Source organism: Phyllostomus hastatus, unplaced genomic scaffold (genome assembly GCF_019186645.2).
Source record: "Phyllostomus hastatus isolate PE091 unplaced genomic scaffold, TTU_PhHast_1.1 phas_scaffold_1674, whole genome shotgun sequence".
In the NCBI taxonomy this organism is placed as follows: domain Eukaryota; kingdom Metazoa; phylum Chordata; class Mammalia; order Chiroptera; family Phyllostomidae; genus Phyllostomus; species Phyllostomus hastatus.
In genome coordinates, this window is record NW_025334011.1 from 2,510,036 (window position 1) to 2,534,865 (window position 24,830).

At 39.2% G+C, this 24,830-nt stretch overlaps 1 protein-coding gene and 1 long non-coding RNA gene across 5 annotated transcripts in view; one reads left to right on the top strand and one right to left on the bottom strand.

Annotated features, from left to right (window-relative positions):
* ANKRD17 (ankyrin repeat domain 17) overlaps positions 1 to 3,422 on the bottom strand; it is a 155,236-nt gene extending 151,814 nt beyond the window's left edge. For 2 of the 4 annotated variants that reach the window (XM_045858251.1, XM_045858249.1), the window contains exon 1: positions 2,851 to 3,422. In XM_045858251.1, the coding sequence (XP_045714207.1) occupies positions 2,851 to 3,270 (420 nt within the window). In that variant the 5' untranslated portion in view covers positions 3,271 to 3,422. The remainder of the gene's footprint in view (positions 1 to 2,850) is intronic. The other 2 variants (XM_045858254.1, XM_045858253.1) reach the window with 1 other exon arrangement.
* A 386-nt stretch (positions 3,423 to 3,808) lies between these two features.
* LOC123831357 lies at positions 3,809 to 12,459 on the top strand. Its single transcript, XR_006787889.1, has 4 exons — positions 3,809 to 3,962; positions 8,137 to 8,283; positions 9,372 to 9,477; positions 10,683 to 12,459. It is a non-coding gene; the product is annotated as an uncharacterized LOC123831357 (long non-coding RNA).
* The last annotated feature ends 12,371 nt before the right edge of the window (positions 12,460 to 24,830 follow it).

Here is a 24,830-nt window from a genome sequence, read left to right on the forward strand (position 1 = left end):
TGATCTAAAGTTGTGTGTCAAATGAAGGGATAGGTCTTGGTCTTATATTTTTGTTCCCAGGTATATTCGAAGTTACATATATTCTAAAACATGATTATTCTATTCTGAAATACTGAACAGAAAATCCAATCTTATTAACCTATTCTAATGTTTAGTAAAAATTAAGATTCTTGTTCTTCGACATTCAAATAAAGCTCGTTTAAATTGTATCTCCTTTCTTTCCAACTTTTCCTTTTAGCAGATACAGTGAATATCCAGCTAGCACTTTTTCATAACAAACATATATACTGTTGTTAAATTATCCTCCATCTCCTCAGGTTAAATACCCCAAAACAATAACTTTTCATAGTCCTCTTTAACCTTGTGATTTTTAATGCTAGGATAATCTCAAGGATCATGTTATCCACATTTTTCATTGTATAGCCAATAACATAATGAATTAGAAAAAGGACTTAAATATGAGTATTAACCACATGATTGCCTAACACTAGAAATTTCAACTTCTGCTGACATGGCAATAAAATGGTAATGAAATGAAAAACATTGCAGAAGTGATCAATTTAGCTTATAATATACAGTGACTGTTAGGTTTATTTATTTATTTTGGTCAAGGATGGAAGCAGTTGTAGGCATACTGTGCTCCTTTTTGTCTACTCATCCCTCATCATGTACCTGTACAGATTTATTTTAAATGGTTGTACTTTCTTACTTCTTTTGACTTGTCATCAAAACAAATAACAAACCTACTGTTTACACCACTGTGCAGAAAACAAAATAAATAAAAAACAACGAAACCTACTTGATCAAAGTCAACATACACCTTTTCTGCTTTTCAGGGAAAACCAACACAAAATGAACACATTTACTAAACTTATGACTATTCTACATGATTTAAGAAATAACTAAAAGTTTTGCTTATCAGGCCAATCCAATGAACAAAACTACTTAGGTATGTGAAGTTTATAGCATAATATTCCAGTAAGTGATGCACTCAACTTGACATTGAGTTCTAAACCAGAGCTTGACATTGTGTGGGAGAACCTAACATCTTAACATTGGTATTTTGCCCATAGCTGCATGATTGTGTTACCACAAAAATAGGCATGCAATTTGCTGCCTATTTCTTAAAAGAGGTCAGGAAGGGAATACAAGGAAATAAACTGTCATAAAAAAAGTGTACTGATCTGAGCCATTAGAAAACTCTGATTCCTATTTTTGCTACTACCCACCACAGTTTCCTCTAAGCCTTGTTTTCCTCATCTTTAAAATAAAAGGGTTGAACTAGATTTCTGTACAATGTTTCTCATCTCTGAGAATAACCCATGCAATTGAATAATCCTACCTATAGAGTTTATTGGAAGAAGGATGCCATCACATCCTTCAATGTTTCAAGTGTAGCCTGAGCCTACCTTCTGAAACATCCAACTAGGACAATACAAAATCTATCAATACAAGCCTACCCATAGAATTCAACAGGTTAGTGAAATAGCAGGGAGTGTCCATCTCTTTGGTATACATACTTGAACGGTCATATCTCTACTTATATAACATCACACAGTCTGAGGTAAAAAAGAATCAGGTGTTCTACTCACAGGCCAGTCTCAAACTCTTTAAAAGGTATTTCTCTATTTGAAAAGAACCCAAGATCCAATAATGCAATTTTAAAGAAACCAGCCTTGAGCCAAGTTAAGCTCTGTGTTTGTGGAAGAGAATAAATGGCAAGTGGTACTTCAAGAAAATTTAGTTGTTCTTTCAGAACTAAATGTATAATCAGCCTCTAAAGCTGTTTCCTTCAGCTGCCTTAAGTTACAACTTCTTTATCTACATAAAAATTTTCTAGCTTCCACTTCAGAGTGGACAAGAGAGTTACCAAAAAAGCTGGTAACAAGTAAGGCTAACCCTTAGTTTGTTGTCAGCAAGGTATGTTTTACTGAGCTGCGGGGTAATATGGCCTTCTGTGAAGAAAGAGGTCCTGCAACGCCGCCTGTCTGTGGTCCCAGGAACAATTATAAACAGTTATGAAACCAGAGCACTAGGACAAACCAAGAGGCCTTCCCATTCCAACTCACCACTACCAAAGCTGGCTCCACACAGACACGTTAGCTGCCCCGTAGCATCTGGAAAACAGCAGCACCTAACAATTCTTCCTCGCTAAGGAAGCATTTCAAGATATACGTGAATATACTTGCAAGGATCATATGTATTTCTCATCTACTGCATTTTATATGAATGTATATGGATATAAGATCAGTTCACGCAAAACCCTTGAAAGATGGAGGAAGTGAAGGTTCCTTCGGCAGCCACAATATGAAAAAAACCTGCAGCTGAAGAGTATGGAAAAGTACAAGCTTCTCACGTGTCTCTCACATATACACTTAGGTCTAAATCCATTACAACCTTACCTCCCCCCAAACTGCTCCTCGAACCTCACATTTGCGAGAAATTTACCAACTTGCGGTCGTTCCGCAAGAGACTCACCTACCCATCATTACCTTACCCCTACCGCTTCGGTCCCGACCCCACCCCAGAAATAAGGAGACCCTACCGACCCCAGGCCGATCCCACCTGGTGTTGCAAGGAGGGAATCTAACCAGGTCCCCCCACCCCCGGAAAACGTACTGTTCACCAACTCTGTGGACTCTGCGGTCCTCCCACCCCCACGTGTCAGCTACCCTCCCCCACAGCCCCACACCTCACGAATTAGGCCGGGGAAAGAAAGAGGGCAGTGGACGCCTAGCCCCTAAGACAAATCAGACCACGGGAATCTGTCCCACCACAAGTGCCCTCCCACCTTCGGCCCCTACCCTTTACAGCCCCTTCCTCCCTCCTTCCTTTAAAGCAGGCCCTTGCCTCAGAAACCTCCTCTTCCTCGTCGTCGTCGTCCTCTTCTTCCTCGCTGTTGTTGCTGCTGGTGCCTCCGCCGCCGCCTCCACCGCCGCCGCCTCCACCACCACCGCTGTTGTCGCTGTCGCTGCTGCTTTCGCTGCTGCTAGGGGGTCTGCAAGTCCGGTTTCGCTTGGCCTTGTGGTGCTGTTGCTGCTGCTGCTGCGGCGGCGGCGGCTTCTTCTTCAGGAGCAGGTCGCACACTCGCACCATCCCACGAGGAGACGAGGCCGAGCAAGCCCCGCTGCCGCCGCCAACGCCGCCGCCGACCTCCACCACCGCCGCCGCCGCGGGGGGGCCCGCTGCCGCCGCCGCCGCCGCCGGGGGGCTCCCTTCTCGCTCAGTCGCCGACGCCGCCGCCGCCACCGGAACCGTCGCCTTCTCCATCCCCAGGGAAAGAGGGAGGGCGCGGACGGGGGAGGGGCGTAGGGGGCTACCTCTACCGCGACTTCTGCCGCACCGGGGCCAACACAGCGCTCGGTGCCGCCTCCGCCGCCACCGTCTCGGTCACCTCTACAGCCGCCGCCGCCGCCGCTCCGCCAGCTCTCACCTCGTCTCGCGATACTAAGGGCGGGGAGCCTGGCGATGGGAGGGAGGAAGGGGGGAGCGTCAGGGAGCAAGGCGGGGGGGGTGAGACGTACAGGAAGACCCGGGTGTCGGGAGACTCAATAGAAGGGAGACTACAAAGAAGCGAGGAAAGTGTGCCCAGGACGACTTCCAAGGAGGGAACAGCGGGGACAGAGGAGGACCACGGTTACTGCCGTAGCACCCACGAATGCCCCGACTTATTCTCTTTCCTCGCTATTTCCTCCTCTCACAACCCTTTAGCCATCCCCTCTTCCTTCCCCGCTTTAGACTAGAACGCAGCCGCAAGCGGAAGTACACGTGACGCCATCAGGCGTCGCCTGAGTGGCGCGCGAGTGGACGAAAGTGAGGTTTCTAGGGCCGGTGCTGGCTCCCGCGGGCGGGCAGTTTCTCGGTGCTTGGGACAGGCAGCAGAGGAGCGGCTCCGGCTGGGTGGGAAGCCAGTGCGGAAGCACGATCCAGACACCTTGTTAGCTGGAGCCCGGGACCACCAGGTCTGGGAGGTGGAGCCTCATTTTGTATTGTTGTACATTGTTTTGTTCTCGGCCTTCTTTTTGCCCACTGCCGAATCGTGAGTTGGAGGTTGGATCTGGAGAGATGGCCTAGTGTAAGGGAAAGAGCCCTCTGCCTAGTTTAAGTGTTGGGTTATAGACTTCCTGAATCTGAGTATATGTTTCTGTAAATAAGGAGTTCCGATCACTACAACGGTAAATTTCCGAAGTGGAGAAGAAAACAGGCTCTGTGCCAGACTTTGCAGGCGATTCGCTGAAAGACCCCGGTATAGTTCTCCCACCCCTTACCGACTCAGCTTTAATCTATGAAGTGTGCATCACGAACAACCTTGTCTATGCGCCTCTATGAAGGACTATTGTGATGAGGGGTTGAATTTATTGTTGGTGTCTAAAGCACCTCGAAAGTCTGAGACTTTCAAAATAATAGCCTAGCTTATTAAACTCAGAATTATCTCTTTCTGATCCAGTTAAAGCACAGTGGCATAAGGAAAATGAAGTAAACGTCAAAAGTAGATGTGCTGGCACAAGATAAAAAGTATATCTCAGCTGACATAGTTGCCATGTTAAGACTGCTAAGTTTAGCTGCATATGCCTGAAATTTTTTTAGCATTTTTTTTTCTTTTTGGCATTGGCATCCCGAATGAAATGTGGGCAGCTGCCAGTACCCTACAGAATGCTATAGCAGAATTGGCAATGACTGAATCAATCCATTCAAGCAAAAATTAGTCATGTGCCTACTGTGTGCATAGTTGAGGACATCAAAGTATCTGCTTCCAAAGGCTTTACGGTGTAAAAAGAGTTGTAGTAAATTTACACACAAAGTACCAATCATCTGTTACAGTATTTGCTGAGTTCCTGTGCAGAACAGTAGGCAACATTGTATATTTTACCACTACAGATTTAAGTTCTATAACCTCAGCTAGATTTCTCCCTCCTACTTTGTATATCCTTCAGCACCTTTGTCTCCCTTCCCACCAGAATACTTTTTGCAGTCTTTAAATTCCAGCCACATTTCATTATATGACTTTACTTCATACTTCGCAAGAAAATTAATGGTGTTAGGCACAAATTCCTTCAATCTTTCTAAATGCTAGGAAATTAGATACTTCATTGTTTTTCTCCAGTATTAGAAGAATGAAATACTCCCCACTCTTACAAAAGATGTATTGTTCATCTGTACCCTAGTTCCATATCATCTTTCTCTTCCATTTATTATCTTTTCTGTCTTTAATCTTCCACGTGTCTAGTTCCATTGTTTCCTTCACAGTCAAGCTTTAAAGAGTATTCTATGTTCAATGTCTCTTTGTTATCTGAATTTCATTTATTAACCTTCTGCAGTCTAAATTCTGTACCTATTACACTATCAGAAATGCTCTTTTCAAAGTAATCCCATTATTTAGAATTGCTACTTTTTTATATAGTAGTGAAACTATCTTGGTGGAACCAATAGGAAAAGGTCAAACCTATTAGAATGGAGTGACTGACTTCCTGTTATTTTTATCTAGTATTTTTTTTCTTTTAGAATCTTGTAGCAGAGACTTGACCAGCCATTCATGAGAATTAGTTCTTCTCCCTGATCATACAGCTAGGCTAAATTTCCCAATTTCCCTTGCAGTCTAGTTGTGATCATGTGGCTGACTTTTAGTCAGTGAGATATGAATGAACATAATATGCTCATTTCCAGGCTTGATGAGGTCCTCCCATTCTCCACTCATCTTGCCCTATCAGCTTGAAGCTAGTGCATATGGTAGACCTGAAAACTATATATTAGAGATACCAGAGCTAGGAGGGAGAAGGAGCATGACTGGCTAAATCACTACGTGGAAGACAGCTACCTCCAAATTAGAAAATGCTTCTTTTTGGACTTACTACAGCAGAGAAAATTTAGATTTGAGAATTTATATGTTAACAGGAACAAGAATGACCATAACTGATCCAGAAATTGGTATCAGAAGTGGGGTACTGCCTAGACAATAACTTAAAATATGTTGTGTTGCAATGATACAGCACATGTTGAATAAACGGATATCAGAGGCTGGAAGGAGACTCATGTCTTGTAGTGGCAAAATAATTGGTAAAACTGTTACCTGCAATAATTGAAAAGCATATCACCCATCTATTGAGACTGTAGTCCAGAGGAAAATAGTTCAAAAGAATAAAAGTAATAGTATATTTTGAATTTTACATTTTACATCTAGAAGGATTTTACTATAGAGATAAGCTCTGTAAATAATTGCAGAAATTAAAGTGCATGGAGATATTTGAAAGGATTAGAAGAGATATTTTTTCTAGACCTTGAATAGTAAAAAAAGAAAAGAAACAAAAAGGCTTTCAGTACAGTTTCTTAAGATATAGTTCCAGAACAAATATCAGATGAAGGCTCTGGCTTTCACCTCCAACACCATGATTTTCACTGCAGTGACGTTTTAGAGAAACTGTCATGGGAACAAGGAAGCAAAAAAGTAATTCAGGTTTGACAATTATGTAAGGAAGAATTTTGGGAGAGTTACTGCAAGTAAATAGATAAAAGAATAAATTTTTGAAGGAATTTTATTACTAATCAAATCATGAACCTGGTTCAAATAGTGTTCAGGTATTAAAACAGGCAATTGTTGAACCCCAAACTTGCATAAGTAGGAAATGGGGCATAAATGCTTTACAGCTCCCCAATATTTACATAGGATGTGGTCATGGGGAGTGATGGTCAAAGGACATTTCAGAGGCTGGTGTCAGGTCCATACAGAGACAGAGGACAAGGGAATTCCTCTCAAAGACTAGATTGAGGTCTTATCAAAACTTCTTCCACTCTTGAGGGAGGGAAACATCACAAAATGCCTATGCATTATTTCTTTATTGCTATATATGTGTATTGCTTAGTGTCACATTTTTCTCTTTTCTAAACATGAATGCATTGTTACATGTCCCTCACCTTCCCTGTACATTGTTTTTCTGGGACATGGGGTGACATAAGAGAGAACTTGTCTTTTTAGTTCATAGGTTGCATCTGGACCAAAAGAAAAAGACTACAGTTACCTAAAAATCTAGACTTTAAGCCTGACTTAGTGACTGGTTAAAATTTTAAGTTGTCTCCATTGGGGCAGGATGTATTTTATGTATGAAGAGAGGTAAAATAAATATTTAGTGACCATAATTGTGAACTCAAAGACATTAGATTCTTTTTCTGAGCACACAGATTACACTTTGCAGCCTTCCTTGCAGTTAGGCTAACTAGTTACATGTGCCAATTAGATTCTAACTACGAATGTGAGTAGAAGTGATGTGCTGCTGTTTCAGCTCTAGTCCATAAAAATATGACGTGAAGTCCTCCCAAATCTCCCCATTCCCTACCAACTTGAGGAAGGATAAACACCTTTGTATTGGAAGCTATGTATTGAAGATGATGAAACCCAATGTGGAAGGATTCTGGTTTCCTGAATCATCTCTTGGAGGATAGCTGCCTGCCTATTAGGAATACTTGTGTTAGAGATAATGTGCATTCTTTTGTGTTTAGTCATTGAGATGAGAGTTTATTCTAATACAGACCTACCCTTCTTTCTCCAGGTGCAACCGTCCATTACCTGGTCCTAACTCCCATAACACAGGGTGGTCCAATGAATCAGGCCAGCCCAAGTACCCTATTCCTCAATTATAATGATTGGTTTGGGAATGGGCAGGTTAATTAACAAAATGAAGCCAATCAGAGACAGTCTCATCATTTGGGTTAACACTTGAGAAAAAGTACCTCACTCTGGAATTGAGCAAAAACTTGAACTATGGCTTTGGCCAGCATGTAGAGGGAACCTGTTTGAGAATGAAATCAGAAGAAAATGGAGGCAGAGTCAAGGGATTGTAGGAGGGGAAAAGAGCCCAAGAATTGAGACATACTTCCTGGCTCTTCCCTCAAGGTTGAAACCTTAAGGAAGAAGGGATAGATCCAGCCAGGAAGACTTTGGAATTAAAAAATGGGGAGCTTATGGCTTGTGCCCAGCATCCACCTGGAAATTTGCCTCACGTGGGCAACTGTAATCTAGAAACGGCAGCAAAATACATTTAGGTGGAGAGGACCAGGCAGCATTGATAACTCCTGTGTATTAACTACAGTGGACTGAAAAGGAAGTACAGAATTCCTGAAAAGGAATGTGAATTTATTTTCCAGGGGGTTGCTGCAGTACAATTGCTTTCCAGTGAGAGCCCAATTGCTTTCCAGGGGGTTGAAGTACAAGGTGATGGAAACTCATGGCAGAGGCTGTGGTATGAATCCGTAGGTTGGGCAGAGGATCCTATTGAGAGGACACTAACATCGGTAAGTTCTGAGCTAAGGGTGGAGGGAAAACAGTCACATTTGACAATAGATGCAAATTGTAGCAACAATGGACCTTTCAGCAACAAATTCAATAGATGCCCCTCTTCCTCTATCATACTGGTGAAGAACTTACCTTTAGCAACCAGATAAAATCTCGCAGAGATGAAAAGAGCCTAATAGTACCTTAAACTTTAAATTCCCTGAACTTGAATCCAAAATTGATGTGAAATTCAAAACAGACTGTGAAATTGGAAGAGAGTAAGAAATCTCAGAATAGCAAGGTTTGGATTTTTATACCTGACAAGTACATAAGATTGCACCAGTGTCAACAAAGGAGCCCCCCTGAAATGTAGAACTGGTGAGTCAGGCAGGATGCACAGTAATACGAATTTCTTAGCCCTGGTGAGGATTTTGGCAAAACTTACTATGTTGTAGCAAGCAGCCTGTTGAATTTTAGGTTTTAGATGATTATATTGAAGATATAATCTTATAAGATTGAAGTTTTAGGGGATTTGGTAGAAAAATGTCAGGGTTTTGGAGTGTGTCCATTAATGAGGTCCTACAAGAGAGATATTTCAAGCTAGCTAATTAAATGCAAAAGGAATGTATTCCTGACACCCCTTTTCCACATGTACTCAGTAAGCCATGTGTCTAAGAATCAAAAAAGCCTGCAGTTTGTAGATTTGGAAAACCCATATTCTCTCTCCTGAGCTAAAGTTAGTGCAAACAGAGGTAGGGAGTTGGAAACACAGTAAAAGATGTCATTCAAACCCTGGAAAAAGAGCATAATCCTGCTCACCTCAGGCATCTCTTGCTGTATATATCTTGTCTGGCAACGTTTGTCAAATTAGTCATATTGTGAGAAGCCATTCACTGAGATGGAATTTGGGGCAAGGGAACAGAGATAAAACCTAGCCGCATTTCTCCCAAACGCATTCTTCAGATTATAATTTTGGCTACAAAGGTCGAAATAGAAATAATTAGTTTAATTGGCTGGAAGATAGGCATTGCATTCCAACCTTGAAACCCATTGCAAAGGGATAGAAAGCATTGAAATACTGTCTCTGTTTTTGGTTTCTAAACTACAGAGTTACTGAAAAGCAAAGTGGCCAGCAGGCAGCTAAGATTGCAAGAGAATTGTGTTGACAGAAACATGAAGCCTTGCAAACAAAGGCCTATGATTGCCTAATTCCAGTATCCTTTATGTGTGGGCAAGAGGTAAGGGAGTGCCTTCCAGAGAGCAAACTCAAGACCACTAGATTAACTGACCAAGACCTCATCTAATAGGTAATTAGGGTGCTCTTGCTCTTGTTAAGTATATGCCACTATTTAAAATTATGTTTATTATGCTGTACCATGAAGAGCTATGTCCAGACCTGACCAACAGAAATTCACATTATCCAGAAGTCTTGGTTTTCAGGCAAGATGCAATAATTGGATGAGACTTGGGCATGTCTACCACTGGGGAGAAGAGTTGTCTATGGGATAATTACATTGTCTTGGACTAGGGCATTTTTAAAATTATATGTACTGAAAGAAGCACAAATATAGATGCTGGATAGCCAAAGAGTGGAATGTAGTAGACAATAGTTACTTTTTGTATGTCCGTCCTTTCTAGAAGTGCCTTTCTTCTACCTGACTAATAAAGCAGTCAATATGTGACTTTTAAAGACATTGAAAGTGGGAGCAGGCTGACCGTGACCAGAGGGGAGAGGGGAGAGGATAATGGGGGGAAAGGGTGAAGAGTTTATAGGAACAATTATAAAGGACATATGGACAATAACAAAGTTGGGGCTAGAAACAGGGGAGGGAGGTTGGGAGGGCTGGAGTGGTAGGGAGGGGCGGGGAGAAAAGGCAGAAAACTGTAGTTGGACAACAATTAAAAAAAAAAAAGATAAAAATACAACCAACATGGAATAGGAAGAAAAATGTGACTTTTTTTCCCTGCCATGAAGATAGGTTTATGAGCTAAGCCAATCTTTCCAGAGTCATCTATGAAAGCTTTCCTGAGGCTGAATGTGCTGTTGACTATCTCTGACACAACATGGAGCAAGCCTTTCTTACCATATAACAAGGACAGAGGAAAGCAGATATGAACAGTAGAGAGTAGAGACCAGATGATATTTGCAAGCCAGGATCGTGAATGCACCCATTGTTCTTTATTAACTAATTGTCCACTGAGGTCTGCCTTTTCTCCCACCTACCCCAGCCACCCTCATTTAAGCCATTTTTAAGGTACATTTTATTAATTTGCAAATAAAATCACCCTGACTGGTATTGTTTCCCTGGGTGGCAGAGTCCTATACTTAGAGAACCTTACAGAACAAGGATTGGGGTAGTAGTTACAGCTGCCCCACCAACACCACCGTGGAGTCACTCCTTAATCGCCTTCCCTACAGAAACTAACTTTATGAAGGAAGACAGCAATTTGTGATTACTTCCTAACTGCCAAATCATTAGCCTTTCTGCTCTTTGCCTGACTTGTGAAATTTGACAATTGTTGCAGTTTACAAGGAGATCCCAATAAACTAATTCCCCTCTTGGCTAGGTTCTGAACAATTTGGGAAATAAAGCAAAGGGTAGAAATGGAAGCTAAAATATCACTTCATTACTAATAAAACTAAGTTGGTTGATGTTGCTTTGTATGAAAACCAAATAGGCCTGTCAATTCATTCTCAGGATTAGACAGGTTTATACCTCCAGTTCCTAGCAACACTTGACAAGGACAGCATGGAGGATCAAATGAGAATTCAGTCTCTAGACAATCTTCTTGGAGGCTGGAGGACAAAGCTAAACTAGACATTCTTCACAAATTTCCTAATATAAGTTTATCGATCTCTCCAAGTACAGAGAAAGACCTCAAACTAGTTGAGACCTTTCTGTGTTAGCTTTCTCTGTTAGGGTAGTGGGCCAAATCCTACTTGAAACCTACCTTTAGTTTCTGTAATAAACTCCTAGTTGTTTTATCTCTCTAATCATTCCTACTTAGTTTTCTTTATATGCTTTTTTATTCTAGTATCTGGCTCTTAACTATTAAAAGTTCCCCATAATTCAGACCATTGTTCTGTTTCTACTTTATATATTTTCCCTAAGGAATCTCATTTAGGGTCACAATTTCACTTATCATGTTGAAGGATAATGAATTTATAACCCATATATCTACCCCACATAGATCCAAGATTACCAAAGGAAATACCATGTTTAAGCTAATGTTTTCTTAACCTTATCTTCACCCTAAAAAAAAAAATCTAAGATCATCAAATCCTGTTCTTTCTGTCTTATGTTGTATTACTTTCTCTGTTCTCACAGACATTGCCTTAATTTGGCTTTACCATCTTTCACCCATATTATACCATCTTTCACCCATATTAAGCAATAGTATTAATCTGTGCCTCTGATCTTATTCTACTCCATTTTGTTCCATATTGCCACATAACTTCTCTACCTTGTAAAAACAATGTATTTCCATCTGCAAAAACAATACATGTTCATTGTAGAACATTAAGAAAATACAGGAAAACACTCAGCAGAATATATAATTCCATCAGCTAGAGATAGCCACTGATGACATTTTAATACAGACATTTTCAGTGTTTTCTATGTATTTTAAAATGAGAGTGCTGCTGCTGCTGCTTTTTACCATGCTTTTAAAAAATATGTGAGCATATTATCATGGCATTAAATATCCTCAATAATAGCATTTGTTTTGCAGATATAATGAATATATCAATTTATTTAAGACAAGCAGTACAATCTGGCAGCCTATAACTAAAACTGGTATATGGACATGGCTATATTTTATCATCATAGCATTTCAAAATTATTTGAAGGTTGCATGCTTTTATATAAGATCAACTCTCTTCAATTCCTTATGGTTTCCAGAATTCCACAAACTCATATTGTCTTATGTCCAGTGCATTCCCTCATTTTTGTCACCTGGTTTATTTCATTGTTGTCGCGTTTACATGTTTTTTTGTTTGTTTGCTTTTGTTTGGGGGGAGGGGAGTTACATTTGAGTTGAAAAGGGCCAAATAGGAAATAGTTAAACAGAGGACCAGATGGATGACAATCTAACTCAAATACTGATTAACTACTGGCCACTTTGGTAGAACATAGTTGATACATAATTCATAATCAATTAAATATTGTTGAATAATAAATATATTTTAAATTTAATTTTGTTCAAAAATGTCTCATTTCTTATATTTCACATAGATTAAAATTAAAATCAGCATTGCTTTTCTGTTTGTATGCCCAAGTTGGATAAGGAAGGGAACAAATTTGAATGGAAAAACTTAGAGATTTCTGGATAGAAAGAGAAAGCATCTGTGATTTAAAATATGTCAAGGATAATCTACAACTAAGAATGTGCATTAGCTCGTGGTTATTAAACAAATAAGACACCCACATTTACCTTTCATGTTCCATTTTATGTCAGTTTGACAATTTTTGTCCTTCTTTGTTTGGAAGATTTAAAGTGGTTATTGCATAGAACAATTCCTACATAGAGATCTGAGAGTTCCTAAATTTGTTACTTTCAAATTGAACATCAAGAGAAACATTTGCTGAGTTCAAGTTCAGAGCAAGCAAGTATATTAGCTACTAGAAGCAATATTAAAAGTTAGAGCAATTCCTAGTTTGTTTCTTTCTCAGGACAAATTAAGTCCATTAGAAAGTTGGGGAGTGACCTGATAATACCTGAAAGATTCCATGGATTCCCAAGGTGATCTTTTAGTCATTCATTTATTGATTATCCCACAAATATTTATTAAATATTTACTGTATGATATACACTATTTAGGGTACTGATATAGCTCATACAAAAGTGCAAAATTTATTAATGCATTTTGTGCAGGAAATAGAATAATAGGCCCTGGACATACACACAAGGGATTCTTCCATAACCTTAAATCCTCAAGTATGCAAATATTTTATATAACTTAACCCAGAAAATAGAATAAATTAAAACTAACCTTTGGTATTTTCACACATAATGAATTTTTAAAATGCACAGTTTCTGATCTGGCATATAAAACACTTAAAAGTTGACATTCCATCCTCACAGCAAAAAGCTGAACCAGCTGAAAACAGCCCTATGTAGTTCTATTAGAGAAAGGAGGTCACAGAACAAACCACTAGCCCAAAATGGATACACAAGACAAATGGACACAGAATTGCAACATACTAGCACAGAAACTTCCATGAGAACCTGCCTGTGGTAGGAACCTGAACTGTAATTAAAAAAAAAAAAAAAAGTTGCTACAGGCTTATTACAGTGAGTAAGTGGGAGAGGTTAAAACCCCAGGAGATCTAATCAAAGGGGAGCCCAATGCTTTAGTGGGTTTTACCTTCAGTAGCCCAACAGGTCTTCTTGGTGAATATTGGAGGTAAATTTGGTGTTCATATTTCTTGCAGGTGGAGGGGAAAGTAACCATTTTGAAATATGCCAGAGCATTATGTTCTTAACAAGGCCTGCCCTAAAAACAGACTATTTTATCAAAGCCTAACCTGCTGGGTTTTTTTAATCAGAGTCTAACCTACCTAGGGAAGGGAAATACCCAACTGTAGCTCCCTTTAGCCATCCTGTCCCTCCTAAGGGGAGATAAGGGAGAGAAGGGAAGAGACTAAGAAGGCTTATTGAAATTCATTCTAGGGCAGCAATTTTCATCCAGTGTGTGCCACAAGAATTGTTAAAACATGCAATACCTGGCCCTGGCTAGTGTAGCTCAGTGGATTGAGTGCAGGCTGTGAACCAAAGCATCGCAGGTTCGATTCCCAGTCAGGGCACATGCCTGGGTTGCAGGCCACAGCCCCCAGCAACCACACATTGATGTTTCTCTCTCTCTCTCTCCTTCCCTTCCCTCTCTAAAAATAAATAAAATCTTAAAAAAAAAACATGCAATACCTGACTATTTAGTCAGGGACACTGACCGCTTTTCCCTTACATTGTCAAATACAAAAGTGACAACAGCCAACATAGTACTTGTCAGGTGTGAATGCCTTGTCTTAAACCATAAATATATAGGTCATATAATACAGCTGTATCTTATTAGTCACATGGTATAATAAGGTTGCATCTGATTGGTTAATACTTGGTACCAGAAATTCTTATATACAAATATAGGCACCCATTTTTCAAAAAATCCTAGATTCATGGACTTCCAGCCAAGATGGAGGTGTAGGTAGACACACTGTGCCTCTTCACATAACCAAAAGAAGGATGACAACAAATTTAGAAACAAAAAAACAACCAGAACTGACAGAAAATTGAACTGTACGGAAGTCTGACAACCAAGGAGTTAAAGAAGAAATATTCATCTAGACTGATAGGAGGGGCAGAGACAGGCAGCTGGAGTGGAGGGGTCTCGAGGCAAGGTGGCAGCTGGTGGACTGGACAGTCCCACATTCGTGTGTGGATAAACCAGGAGGAACAACTAGGGAGTGAGACAGACAGTGCAACCCAGGGCTCCAGTGCAGGGAAATAAAGCCTCAAACCTTTGATTGGAAACACCTGTGGGGGTTGGGGCAGCGCCAGGAGAAACTCTCAACTTCACAGGAGAGTTCATTGGAGAGATCTGCAGGGTCCTAGAATGTGCACAAGCCTACGCATCTGGATGCTCCAGGAACTCACTCGGTACTTCAACAGCATAAAAAAGACCCAAGCAGCAATGAAGTTTACATTATGTGAAATAACGGAAAATCTACGGGGAACCAACACTGACAGGAAGGAAACCAGGACTCAAATCAATGGTTTGGAGCAGAAGGAAGAAAGAAACATCCAACCAGAACAGAATGAAGAAACAAGAATTCAAAAAAATGAGGAGAAGCTTAGGAACCTCCAGGACATCTTTAAATGTTTCAGCATTCGAATTATAGGGATGCCAGAAGGAGAAGAGGAAGAGCAAGAAATGGAAAACTTATTTGAAAACATAATTAAGGAGAACTTCCTCAATCTGGCAAAGGAAATAGACTTTTAGGAAGTCCAGAAAGCTCAGAGAGTCCCAAAGAAGTTGGACCCAAGAATGAATGCACCAAGGCACATCATAATTACATTACCCAAGATTAAAGATAAGAAGAGAATCTTAAAAGCAGAAAGAGAAAAGGAGACAGTTACCTACAAAGGAGTTCCCATTAGACTATTAGCCGATTTCTCAAAAGAAACCTTGCAGGCAAGAAGAGGCTAGGTAGAAGTATTCAAGGTTATGAAAGGCAAGGACCTACATCTAATATTACTCTATCCAGCAAAACTATCATTTCGAATGGAAAGGCAGATAAAGTGCTTCTCCAATAAGGTTAAAAGAGTTCATCATCACCAAGCCCTTATTATATGAAATGTTAAAGGGACTTATCTAAGAAAAAGAAGATAAAAAATATGGACAGTAAAATGACAACAGACTCACAGCTATGAAGAACCACACCTCAAAACACACACACACACACACACACACACACACACACACAAACTAAGCAAACAACTAGAACAGGAACAAAATCACAGAAATGGACATCACATGGAGGGTTATCAGTGGCAGAGTGGGAGAAACAGAGAAGGGGAAAAGGTATAGGGAATAGGTAGCATAAATGATAGGTAGAAGATAGACAGGGGGAGGTTAAGAATAGTATAGAAAATGGAGAAGTTAAAGAACTTGTATATACAATCCATGGACATGAACTAAGGTGGGAGGATGCAAGTGGGAGGGGCTCTGCAGGGTGGAGGGGAATAAAGGGGGGAAAATGGGACAACTGTAATAGCATAATCAATAAAATATATCTTTAAAAATCCTAGATTCAATGCAATTCCTATCAAGATACCAAGGTGTATTTCACAGAACCAGAACAGCAACAATAAAAGTTGCTTTGGAGCAAAAGTATGGGTTATTATTATTATTATTAATTTTGTAAATCAATAAAAACTATACCTATTTTTGTCAGATTGGCAAAAAATAAATTTTTTGGTGTGCCAGAGAATTTTAGTAATTAGTTTATGTGTACCATAAGATTAAAAAACAAGGTTGAAAATCACTGGTCTAGGGGCAAAGATTCACCAGAGACTGAGACCTATGGAGGACAATGGAACACTTCCCCCTCCCCACACCTTCCCATTACAGTACTAAAGACCTATTTACTACAATTTCTTTTACCCAGAATCATCAGAAGAATCACTATTTATGGTAGCTATTGCCTTACAAAATGTACATTCTTAAATACTAAAACATGAAAGTCATAATTACTCCTTGATTCATGGGCTACAGAATGGATGTTGTCTTAGCAGGCATGAAAATAGCATCAATCTCATTGTACATCTGCATCAGAGCTCTTGGGTGACCAGGTGCATTGTTAATAAGCAGTACTATTTTGAAAGAAATCCTTTTTTTTAAGCAGTAGGTTTCAACAGTGAGCTTAAAATATTCAATAAACCATGTTGTAAACAGATGTGCTGTCATCCAGGCTTTGTTTTCCATTGATAGATCACAGGGAGAGTAGATTTCACATAATTCTTAAGTATTCTAGGATTTCGGGTAACTAATGAGCATTGGTGTCAACTTAAAGCCAACAGCTGTATTAGCACCTAAGGGAATCAGTCTTGTCTTTTGAAGCTTTGAAGCCAGGCATTGAATTCTTTCTAGCTATGAAAATCCTAGATGACATCTCCTTTCAATACATACAAAGTTGTTGCATCTAAATTGAAAATCTGTTGGAGTAGCCACATTTATCAACTGTCTTTAGCTAGATCTTCTGGATAACTTGCTGCAACTTCTTCAACAGCACTTGCTGTTCACCTTGCACTTTTATGTTATGGAGACAGCTTCTTTCTTTAAGCCTCATGAGCCATCCTGTGCTAGCTTCAAACTTTCCTTCTGCTGCTCTCTTACCTCTCTAGGTCTTCATAGGACTGAAGTGAGTTACGGCCTTGCTCTGGAGTAGGCTATGGCTTAAAACAATGTTGTGGCTGGTATGATCTATTTGAACCATTATAAATTTACCCATGTCAGCAATAAGGCCATTTTGCTTCTTTGTCTCTTGTGTGTTCACTGCAGTGGCCCTTTAAATTTCCATCAAGAACATTTCCTTTGCATTCACAACTCGGCTAACTATTTGGCACAAGCAGCCTAGCTTTCAGCCTGTCTCAGCTTCTGACATGCCTTCCTCACTAAGCTTAATCATTTCTAGTTTGTGATTTACAGTGAGAGATGTGGGACTCTTCCTTTTAGTGAACACTTAGAGGCCTTTGTAGGGTTATTAATTGTCCTAGTTTCAATATTGTTGTGTCTCTGAGGATATGGAGGCCCAATGAGAGGGAGAGAGATGGGGTAACTGCTAATCAGTGCAGCCAGAACATACACCATTTATTGATTGAGTTCATCATCTGATATGGGTGCTGTTTGTGGTGCCCGATATTACAATTCCAATAGTAATAAAGGTGACTGATCACAGATCACCATTACATATATAATAATAATGAAAAAGTTTGGAATATTGCAAATATTACAATGTCACACAGAGACACGAAGTGGAAAAATGGCCCTGATAGACTTGCACGATGCAGGGCGGCCACAAACCTTCAATTTGTTAAAAAAAAAAACAAAAAAAACTGTGAAGCACAATAAAAGAGAACTGCAATAAAATAAAGTATGCCTGTGTGTACTTATGTATAAGTAAAATGAACAACACTGATACAATGGATGTAGGAAGGGTTAGAAATATTTTGTTATAAATTACACTATGGTATAGTATATTTGAAAGTGGGCTTGGATTAGTTGTGAATGTATATTGCAAACCTTAGGAGAACCACTAAAAATCTTTTTTAAAAATTATAATTGATGTGCTAAGGCAGGAGAGAAAATAGAATCAAATAACACAAAAGAAATAAAAAATATGGAAGCCAAAGGTGGGAACAAAGGACAAAGGCAACAAATAGAAAATAGTAACAAATACATAAATATTAATTTAACTTTATCAATAATCACTTTAAATGTCAATGGTGTAAATATATTAATCAAAGCATATGAATTTTCAAGGTGGATCAAAGAAAGCAGGCAGTGAAATAATAGAACAAGAATACAGAAACAGACCAATGCAATAGCAAGTCCAGAATCAGAAACATAGATATGAGGGGGCACCCCCCCAAACTGGAACTGTCTTCTGGAGGGTGGGCCCCTTGCAGTACAGGCTTCCCATTCTACATGAGTGTTCTAAGAACCGATCTCTATTGGTGTACCAGCTGGCATTGTTGTGAGAGGCTGTGAGAGGCTTCAGTGATTTTTTTTTTAGGAATCTTTCAATGTGTTTGCTCTTTCATGCTGGGTGATTTATGAGCACACCTGCCCACACCACACTGAGTGTTCAGCAGTTTTTGACCAAAAATGGCTTGACCTCCATCCTCCCTATTCACCCAACTTCACCCCTCACCCCAAGTGACTCTTTTTGTTTCCCTGGATGAAAAAAAGTTCTCAGAGGGAAACATTTTGCCGATGTGGAAGAGGTGAAACAAAAAATGGTGGAAGCATAAAAAGCCATCAAAATTAACAAGTTTAAAAATTGCTTTGAACAGTGGAAAAAAGTCTTGATAGGTATATTGCATCAAATGGAAAGTACTTTGAAGGTGATCATAGTTTAAACATGTAAGAATAAGTACACAAATTTTTGTAAATAAATTCCAGTTTGGGGCAGTCCTTGCTCATATGTGGGAACTTGGTACACGACAGAGAGGGTATTATAATTTAGAGGGGAAAATGGACTATTCAGTAAATGATGAGACAACTGGACAAAGTGAAACTAGTGTCCCACTTAGTACCATACATAAAAACTAATATTAAAGTAAAAGTTTGAAACTAAAAAAATTATATACATATATGTGTGTGTGTATTACATATGAGATTAGGACTTCATAAACAAAATGCTAAAAATCATAATCCATAAGGAAAAATATGATAAATTTTACCAACCAAACAAGGAAACATTTCTTATGACCAAAGATATCTATAACACATCTAGTGAATTTGGTGGCTCACCATTAATTTATGCACATAATGAATACTTACTTAGTCCCAGTAAGGGACTAAGGGACAATGAGGACCCAGCTGTTAACAAAATAAGCCACATTCCTGCCCATATTTAACTTCTATTTCAGTTGGAGAATAAAAAATAAAGAAAAACTAAAAAGAAAAGGGAGAGTGTGCTGAATGAGGGGGAAACTTGTATCTGCCACAAGATAGTTAGAAACGACTCTCTAAAAGTGACAGCTGAACAGAAAACTAATGGAGGAAGAGAAGCATGCAAGTAGTTGGGGATGGGGGGTGCAGATCAAGCATTACATGCAGGGAAACAGAAAGGCCTAACCTCCTCCTAATGTGTCTTCCTATACAGAAGACATTGGAAAAGTAAAAACTACTTTTCCCAGCCTTCCTTGCAAATAGGGGTCCATATCTGATATAGTCTCTTCCAAACACATTCAAATCATGAAAGTCTTGAAGTCAGAACTAAGAAAAGGAGAGAGAAGGAGTGTATAGGACATGCATTTTGCTGGTACAAATTTTGATGGAAACTTCTAAAAACATAAATAAGATTTGGGAGGAAGTTTTCTGATTATAACCATGATGATCCTTTTTACCCAAAACCTTTAGCAAGAGAGCTACATAGGGTTCGGGAGCCAGATGCTTCAGCTATGATTTAAACTTGGCAGGCATCTTCCTGACCTTGGCAGGAGCATCAGTTGCTCCCCACTCTCGGGGTGGCACTATTGGGAATTGTGGGCTTTAAGTATTAATTCTGGAAGCTCACCTAAAATCAGTTTCATCTGTCCACTAAAATAATTTTGTAAGTCACTTAATGTTCTGTAATATATCTCGTTCTGCTTAAACTACAGTATATTCCAGTCTTGAACATAACTCTGACCAGTAGAGAAGTACCAAAAGTTGCTGTAGACAGCATCATTTCAAGAAAATGGGGACCTGTGACTGGTTAACTGACCTGGGTGCGTTTTATGGAAGCAAAAATACTCTCTAGCATCAGCAGGTGGGAGCCAAGAAATCTTTTACTTAAATAACCACTTTGTGATAGCCCAAAATGAGGTGTCTACTGAAGGCAAGACTAAAAACCATATTACAACAGTGAGAATGAGTAGTACAAGTTTTGTGAGGTGGGCTGTCTGCGTCTAAGTGTACCAAGAAGCATTAAATAAAGGCCATAATAAACACTGGATTTTAAATTCTGGGCTCAGGCAAGATTAGAGATTCAGGGAGCTTCTAAAATTGTCCTGTAAGAAACTCTTGTGCCCTGGCCAGGTGGATCAATTGGTTAGAGCATTATCTCATACACCAAAAGGTTGTGGGTTCAGTCCCCAGTCAGGGCACATATCTAGGTTACAGATTCAGGCCTCTGTGAGGCCTAGAGGATCAAACAATTGATGTGTCTCTCTCTCTTCCTTCTTCTCTCTCTAATAGCAATAAAAAACATCTTTGGGTGAGGATTGGAAGGGAAAGTCAATCAATCAATCAATCAATCAATCAATAGAGAGAAAGAAACTCTTATATCTTTAAATCTAAAGCAATCATACCTGAAAATAAAATATAGAGTCTGGTCTTCCAAATCAAATTAAAAAGAAGGTTGAATTTACAGAGTTTCTAGGGCTGATGTGTAGACAGGAATTTTAGATATGGGATATAATGGGACCCTAAGAACTTTTGGGTGAATTCAGATAATGAAATGGTCCACAAAACATCTGAAACCTTACTGTATCTTCCTTGCCAGCAGCCCCTCTTCTCTTTATGTCAAAACTGTCCTTTCCAGGCCTGCAATCCCTGTAGCAACCTCACTTGAGAAAGCTACCTCATGTCATGCCACTACTAATTCTTGTATCCAGTCCAGATCTGCTACTAGAACAATAATCCATTAAGCAAAGTTTTGTGCACAGATGTATGGCAAGATTTGCTAATTTATATTTGGCTCCTCCAAACTGTAATATATATAAAAATGAAGAAAAATGGGACGTGATGTTAGTTAGAGTCCAATTTATTGAAAGTGTTCTCAATTCAACTAGATATAATTGTTTTGGAGTGGTTATAGTCATTTGCTGGTGGACAATGTTGAGTGGATTTAAGTAATCATTTGTCTATGAATAAAGGGAATTATATTTTGTCTTTTCCAGTCTGATGTCTTTTATTTCTTTTTCTTACCCAATTTCTCTGGCTAGAGTCATTACTATAGTGTTTATTAGAAGTGGTAAGATAGGCATCATTTCCTTGTTCTTGATTTTTGGAAGAAAACATTGTCCTTCACTATAAGTGAAATGTTAACAGTAGGTTTTTTATATATGCCATTTATTAGGTTGAGGAAGTTTCTTTTTCTTTCTAGTTTTATAAGAGTTCTTACCAGGCACAAATTTTGTATTTCTCAAATGCCTTTTCTGTATTTACTGAGATGAACATGTGGTTTTCCCTTCTTAGTCTGTTATTGCAATGAATTACATTCATTGATTTTTTACTATTAAACCCACTTTACATTCCTGAGATAAATCCCACTTGGCCATGATTCATTATCCATGTTGTATATTATTGTATTTTGTTAGGAAGTTTTGCATGCCCCTGGCCAGGTAGCTCAGTTGGTTAGAGCATCATTCCAATATACTAAGGTTGTGAGCTCAATTCCTGGTTAGGGCACAAACAGGAAGCAACCAATGAATGCATGGGTAGATGGAACAACAAAATCAGTCTATCTTTCTCTCTTCCCCATCCCTCTGCCCCTCTCTCCTTTCTCTCTCTCCTTTCCTCTGTCTTTCTAAAATTCAATCAATCAATAAAAGAAGTTTTACATGTATGTTCATGAGATACACTGGCCTTTAGTTTTCTTATAATGTTATTTTCAGGTTTGGTATCAAGTAATGTGGTCCTCAAAAAATGATTTGGGAAGTAGTCCCTCTTCATCAATTTTCTAGAAGTGTTTGTGTAGAATTGTATTATTTCTTGTCTAAATGGTTGGTAAAACTTGCCATTGAAGTTATATGGGCATAGTGTTTTCTTTGTGGGAAAGTTTTTAACTAAGAATTCAGTTTCTTTAATGGTAATAAAGTTATTTAGGTTATGTATTTTTTCTGGAATGAATTTTAGTCATTTGTGTATTTCAAGCAATTTGTCCATTTTGTGTGCTTTTTCAACTTTGGTAATATTATTTGCTTTGAAATCTATTTTGTCTGATTATGAAAGTATATATTCGTATATATATTAGAGACACTTCTGCCTCTCCTACCCCATGCTTTTAATTCATACTTTTTGCATCCTCTGTTTGCCTAGCTAACTCATACCTGTAATTCAGAGTTTGCTTTGAATGTCATTTTTTGCAGGGAACCTGCCCTTGGCCCACCTCGTAAGTTAACTTTCTATGATTGTTTCCACAGGCTTAGAGGTCAATATTAATATTAAGCAGATTATCAGTAATACATCGAGGTATTAGGTTAAATAATTTTTGAGGGTCTTTCCAATTATAAATTCCTATGATTTGACATTCTTCATTGTTATTGATTTTGAGGGAAAGGTGACAAGGGGGGGGGAGAGAGTTCTGTTGTTCCACTTATTTATTTATTCATTGGTTGCTTCTTGTATGCACCCTGACAGTGAATCGAACCCGCAACATTGTTGTATTGGAACAATGCTCTAACCAACTGAACTACCAGGCCAAGTCTGATAATGTGCATTCTTTGAAAATGAACACATAATTTTGAAAATCATTTTATTTATTAAGACTATAGTATTTTATTAAATTTGATTGTAGAAGTGTTAAGTGGGATCTGGTAGTATTTAATTAGGTTTAAGATTGCCAAACCCATTGTATCTCACCTACAATTTGTCACTATTTGCAAATTCAACACATTGATTAGGAACTCAGTATTATAAGCACCAGAGAGGTAATATAAAATCAATATTATTCCTCAAGAAAGTAAATATTTATTTAGTGTGGTAAGGCCTATATACAGGAAACAAAAGAAATTGACCAATTATCTAAAAACTAACTAGCCCTGGCCAAGTGTTTCAGTTAGTTTGGGCCATTATCCCATACACCAAAAGGTTGTGAGTTCGATCCCTAGCCAGGGCACATACCTAGCTGTGGGTTGTATCCCTGGTCAGGGCATGTATGAGAGGCAACAGATCAATGTTTCCTCTCACACTGATGTCTCTCTGTCTCTCTCAAATCAATAAACATATCCTTGGGTGAGGATTTTTAGAAATATAAGTACATAAAAGATAACTAAATGCACATGAAGTTATATATTCTATAAATCCTGCCCTTGCTGCTCTGAGAGTGGGGAGGTTTAAGACATGTTGAGAGAACTCAGCCACTCAAGTTTATGCTAGATAAGGGACTCCAGAGGCAAAATCAGGTAGTTTAGTTCATTATCTGGGGTAGCTAGAAACAAAAGGAGGAAAAAAATAAGTATAAATCATTGCCCAAAGTAAAATGCTGGAGAGCAAGTTGATAAAATTCAGTATGTTGTCAGAAACAAGGAGTGGATATTCCTTGGGCCAAAAGCCAGAGGACAGATCAGAGTCATTTGTGTCGACACAAGAATACAGTGGGAGGCAGAAGCAAGGTGGCAATGAGGTAGTGTATTAGAACTCTAGATGTGAGAAGGGCTAGACTGTGGGAAGCTCCCTGTTAGTTACCAGAGAATCTTGGGTATGGGTCACATGCTGAATATGTGAGGTGTCTGAATTAAAGGAAACTGATTAGTGAGGTGATTTTCCCTCTGATCTTTACACAAACACCCAGGCTTCCCCTCTCAAGGAAGGGAAGGCTTTCCCAGGGCTTGCCCTGAAAGGTATCAGTTCTCTTTGGTCTGAAGTTCTATTCCTCCTATATGTCTTAGATAAGTTATGTATGGCCATAGCTTCAGGCATTTGCCTGCTCTGATCTGTTCACTATAATTGTAGTGTACACAGCCCCCCCTCCTGCCTGCCCCGGTTACTAATCTGCACTCATTCATTCCATAGTCCATCTGGCCTCTGATGGTGGCTCCATTCCCATTTTATAGTCCTGTGCCTGTCCTTTGAACTAGACTTGGTATTTGGTTTCCTCTTTCTGATTCTTGGCTTGCTCTAAAAAAAAAATGTTCTAGTGATCATTCCCACTTCAGACTACTTCATTTTCATTATTCTGTAGGAATCCAACCCCATTTCTGTAGGGACCAAAATCCCATTTCTGCTTATGGAGCAATGCCTCAGCCAAGACCACTGGACCTTACATGAGGGAATTACATCTGTGGTTGTTTATGTGTTTTTTCCTCTAAGTACTGTCTCTACCAGATGAAGTACCAGGGCTAGCTATAATAATGGCAAAGTCCAGATCATTTTCTATTGTGTATTTTGGCTCCTCATCCCTGGCAGTTGGGGTAAGTGGCAAAGGTATTAGTTTCAAAGTGGAGTTCTAAGCCCATGTGTACAGGGATTAATAAAAATGAATATAGGATACAAGGATGGTAAACCTAGACATGGAAGGTCTGCACTTTATGGGTCAGGAACCTTGTTCTTGTATAGGCTAGAAAGTAGTGATGAGTG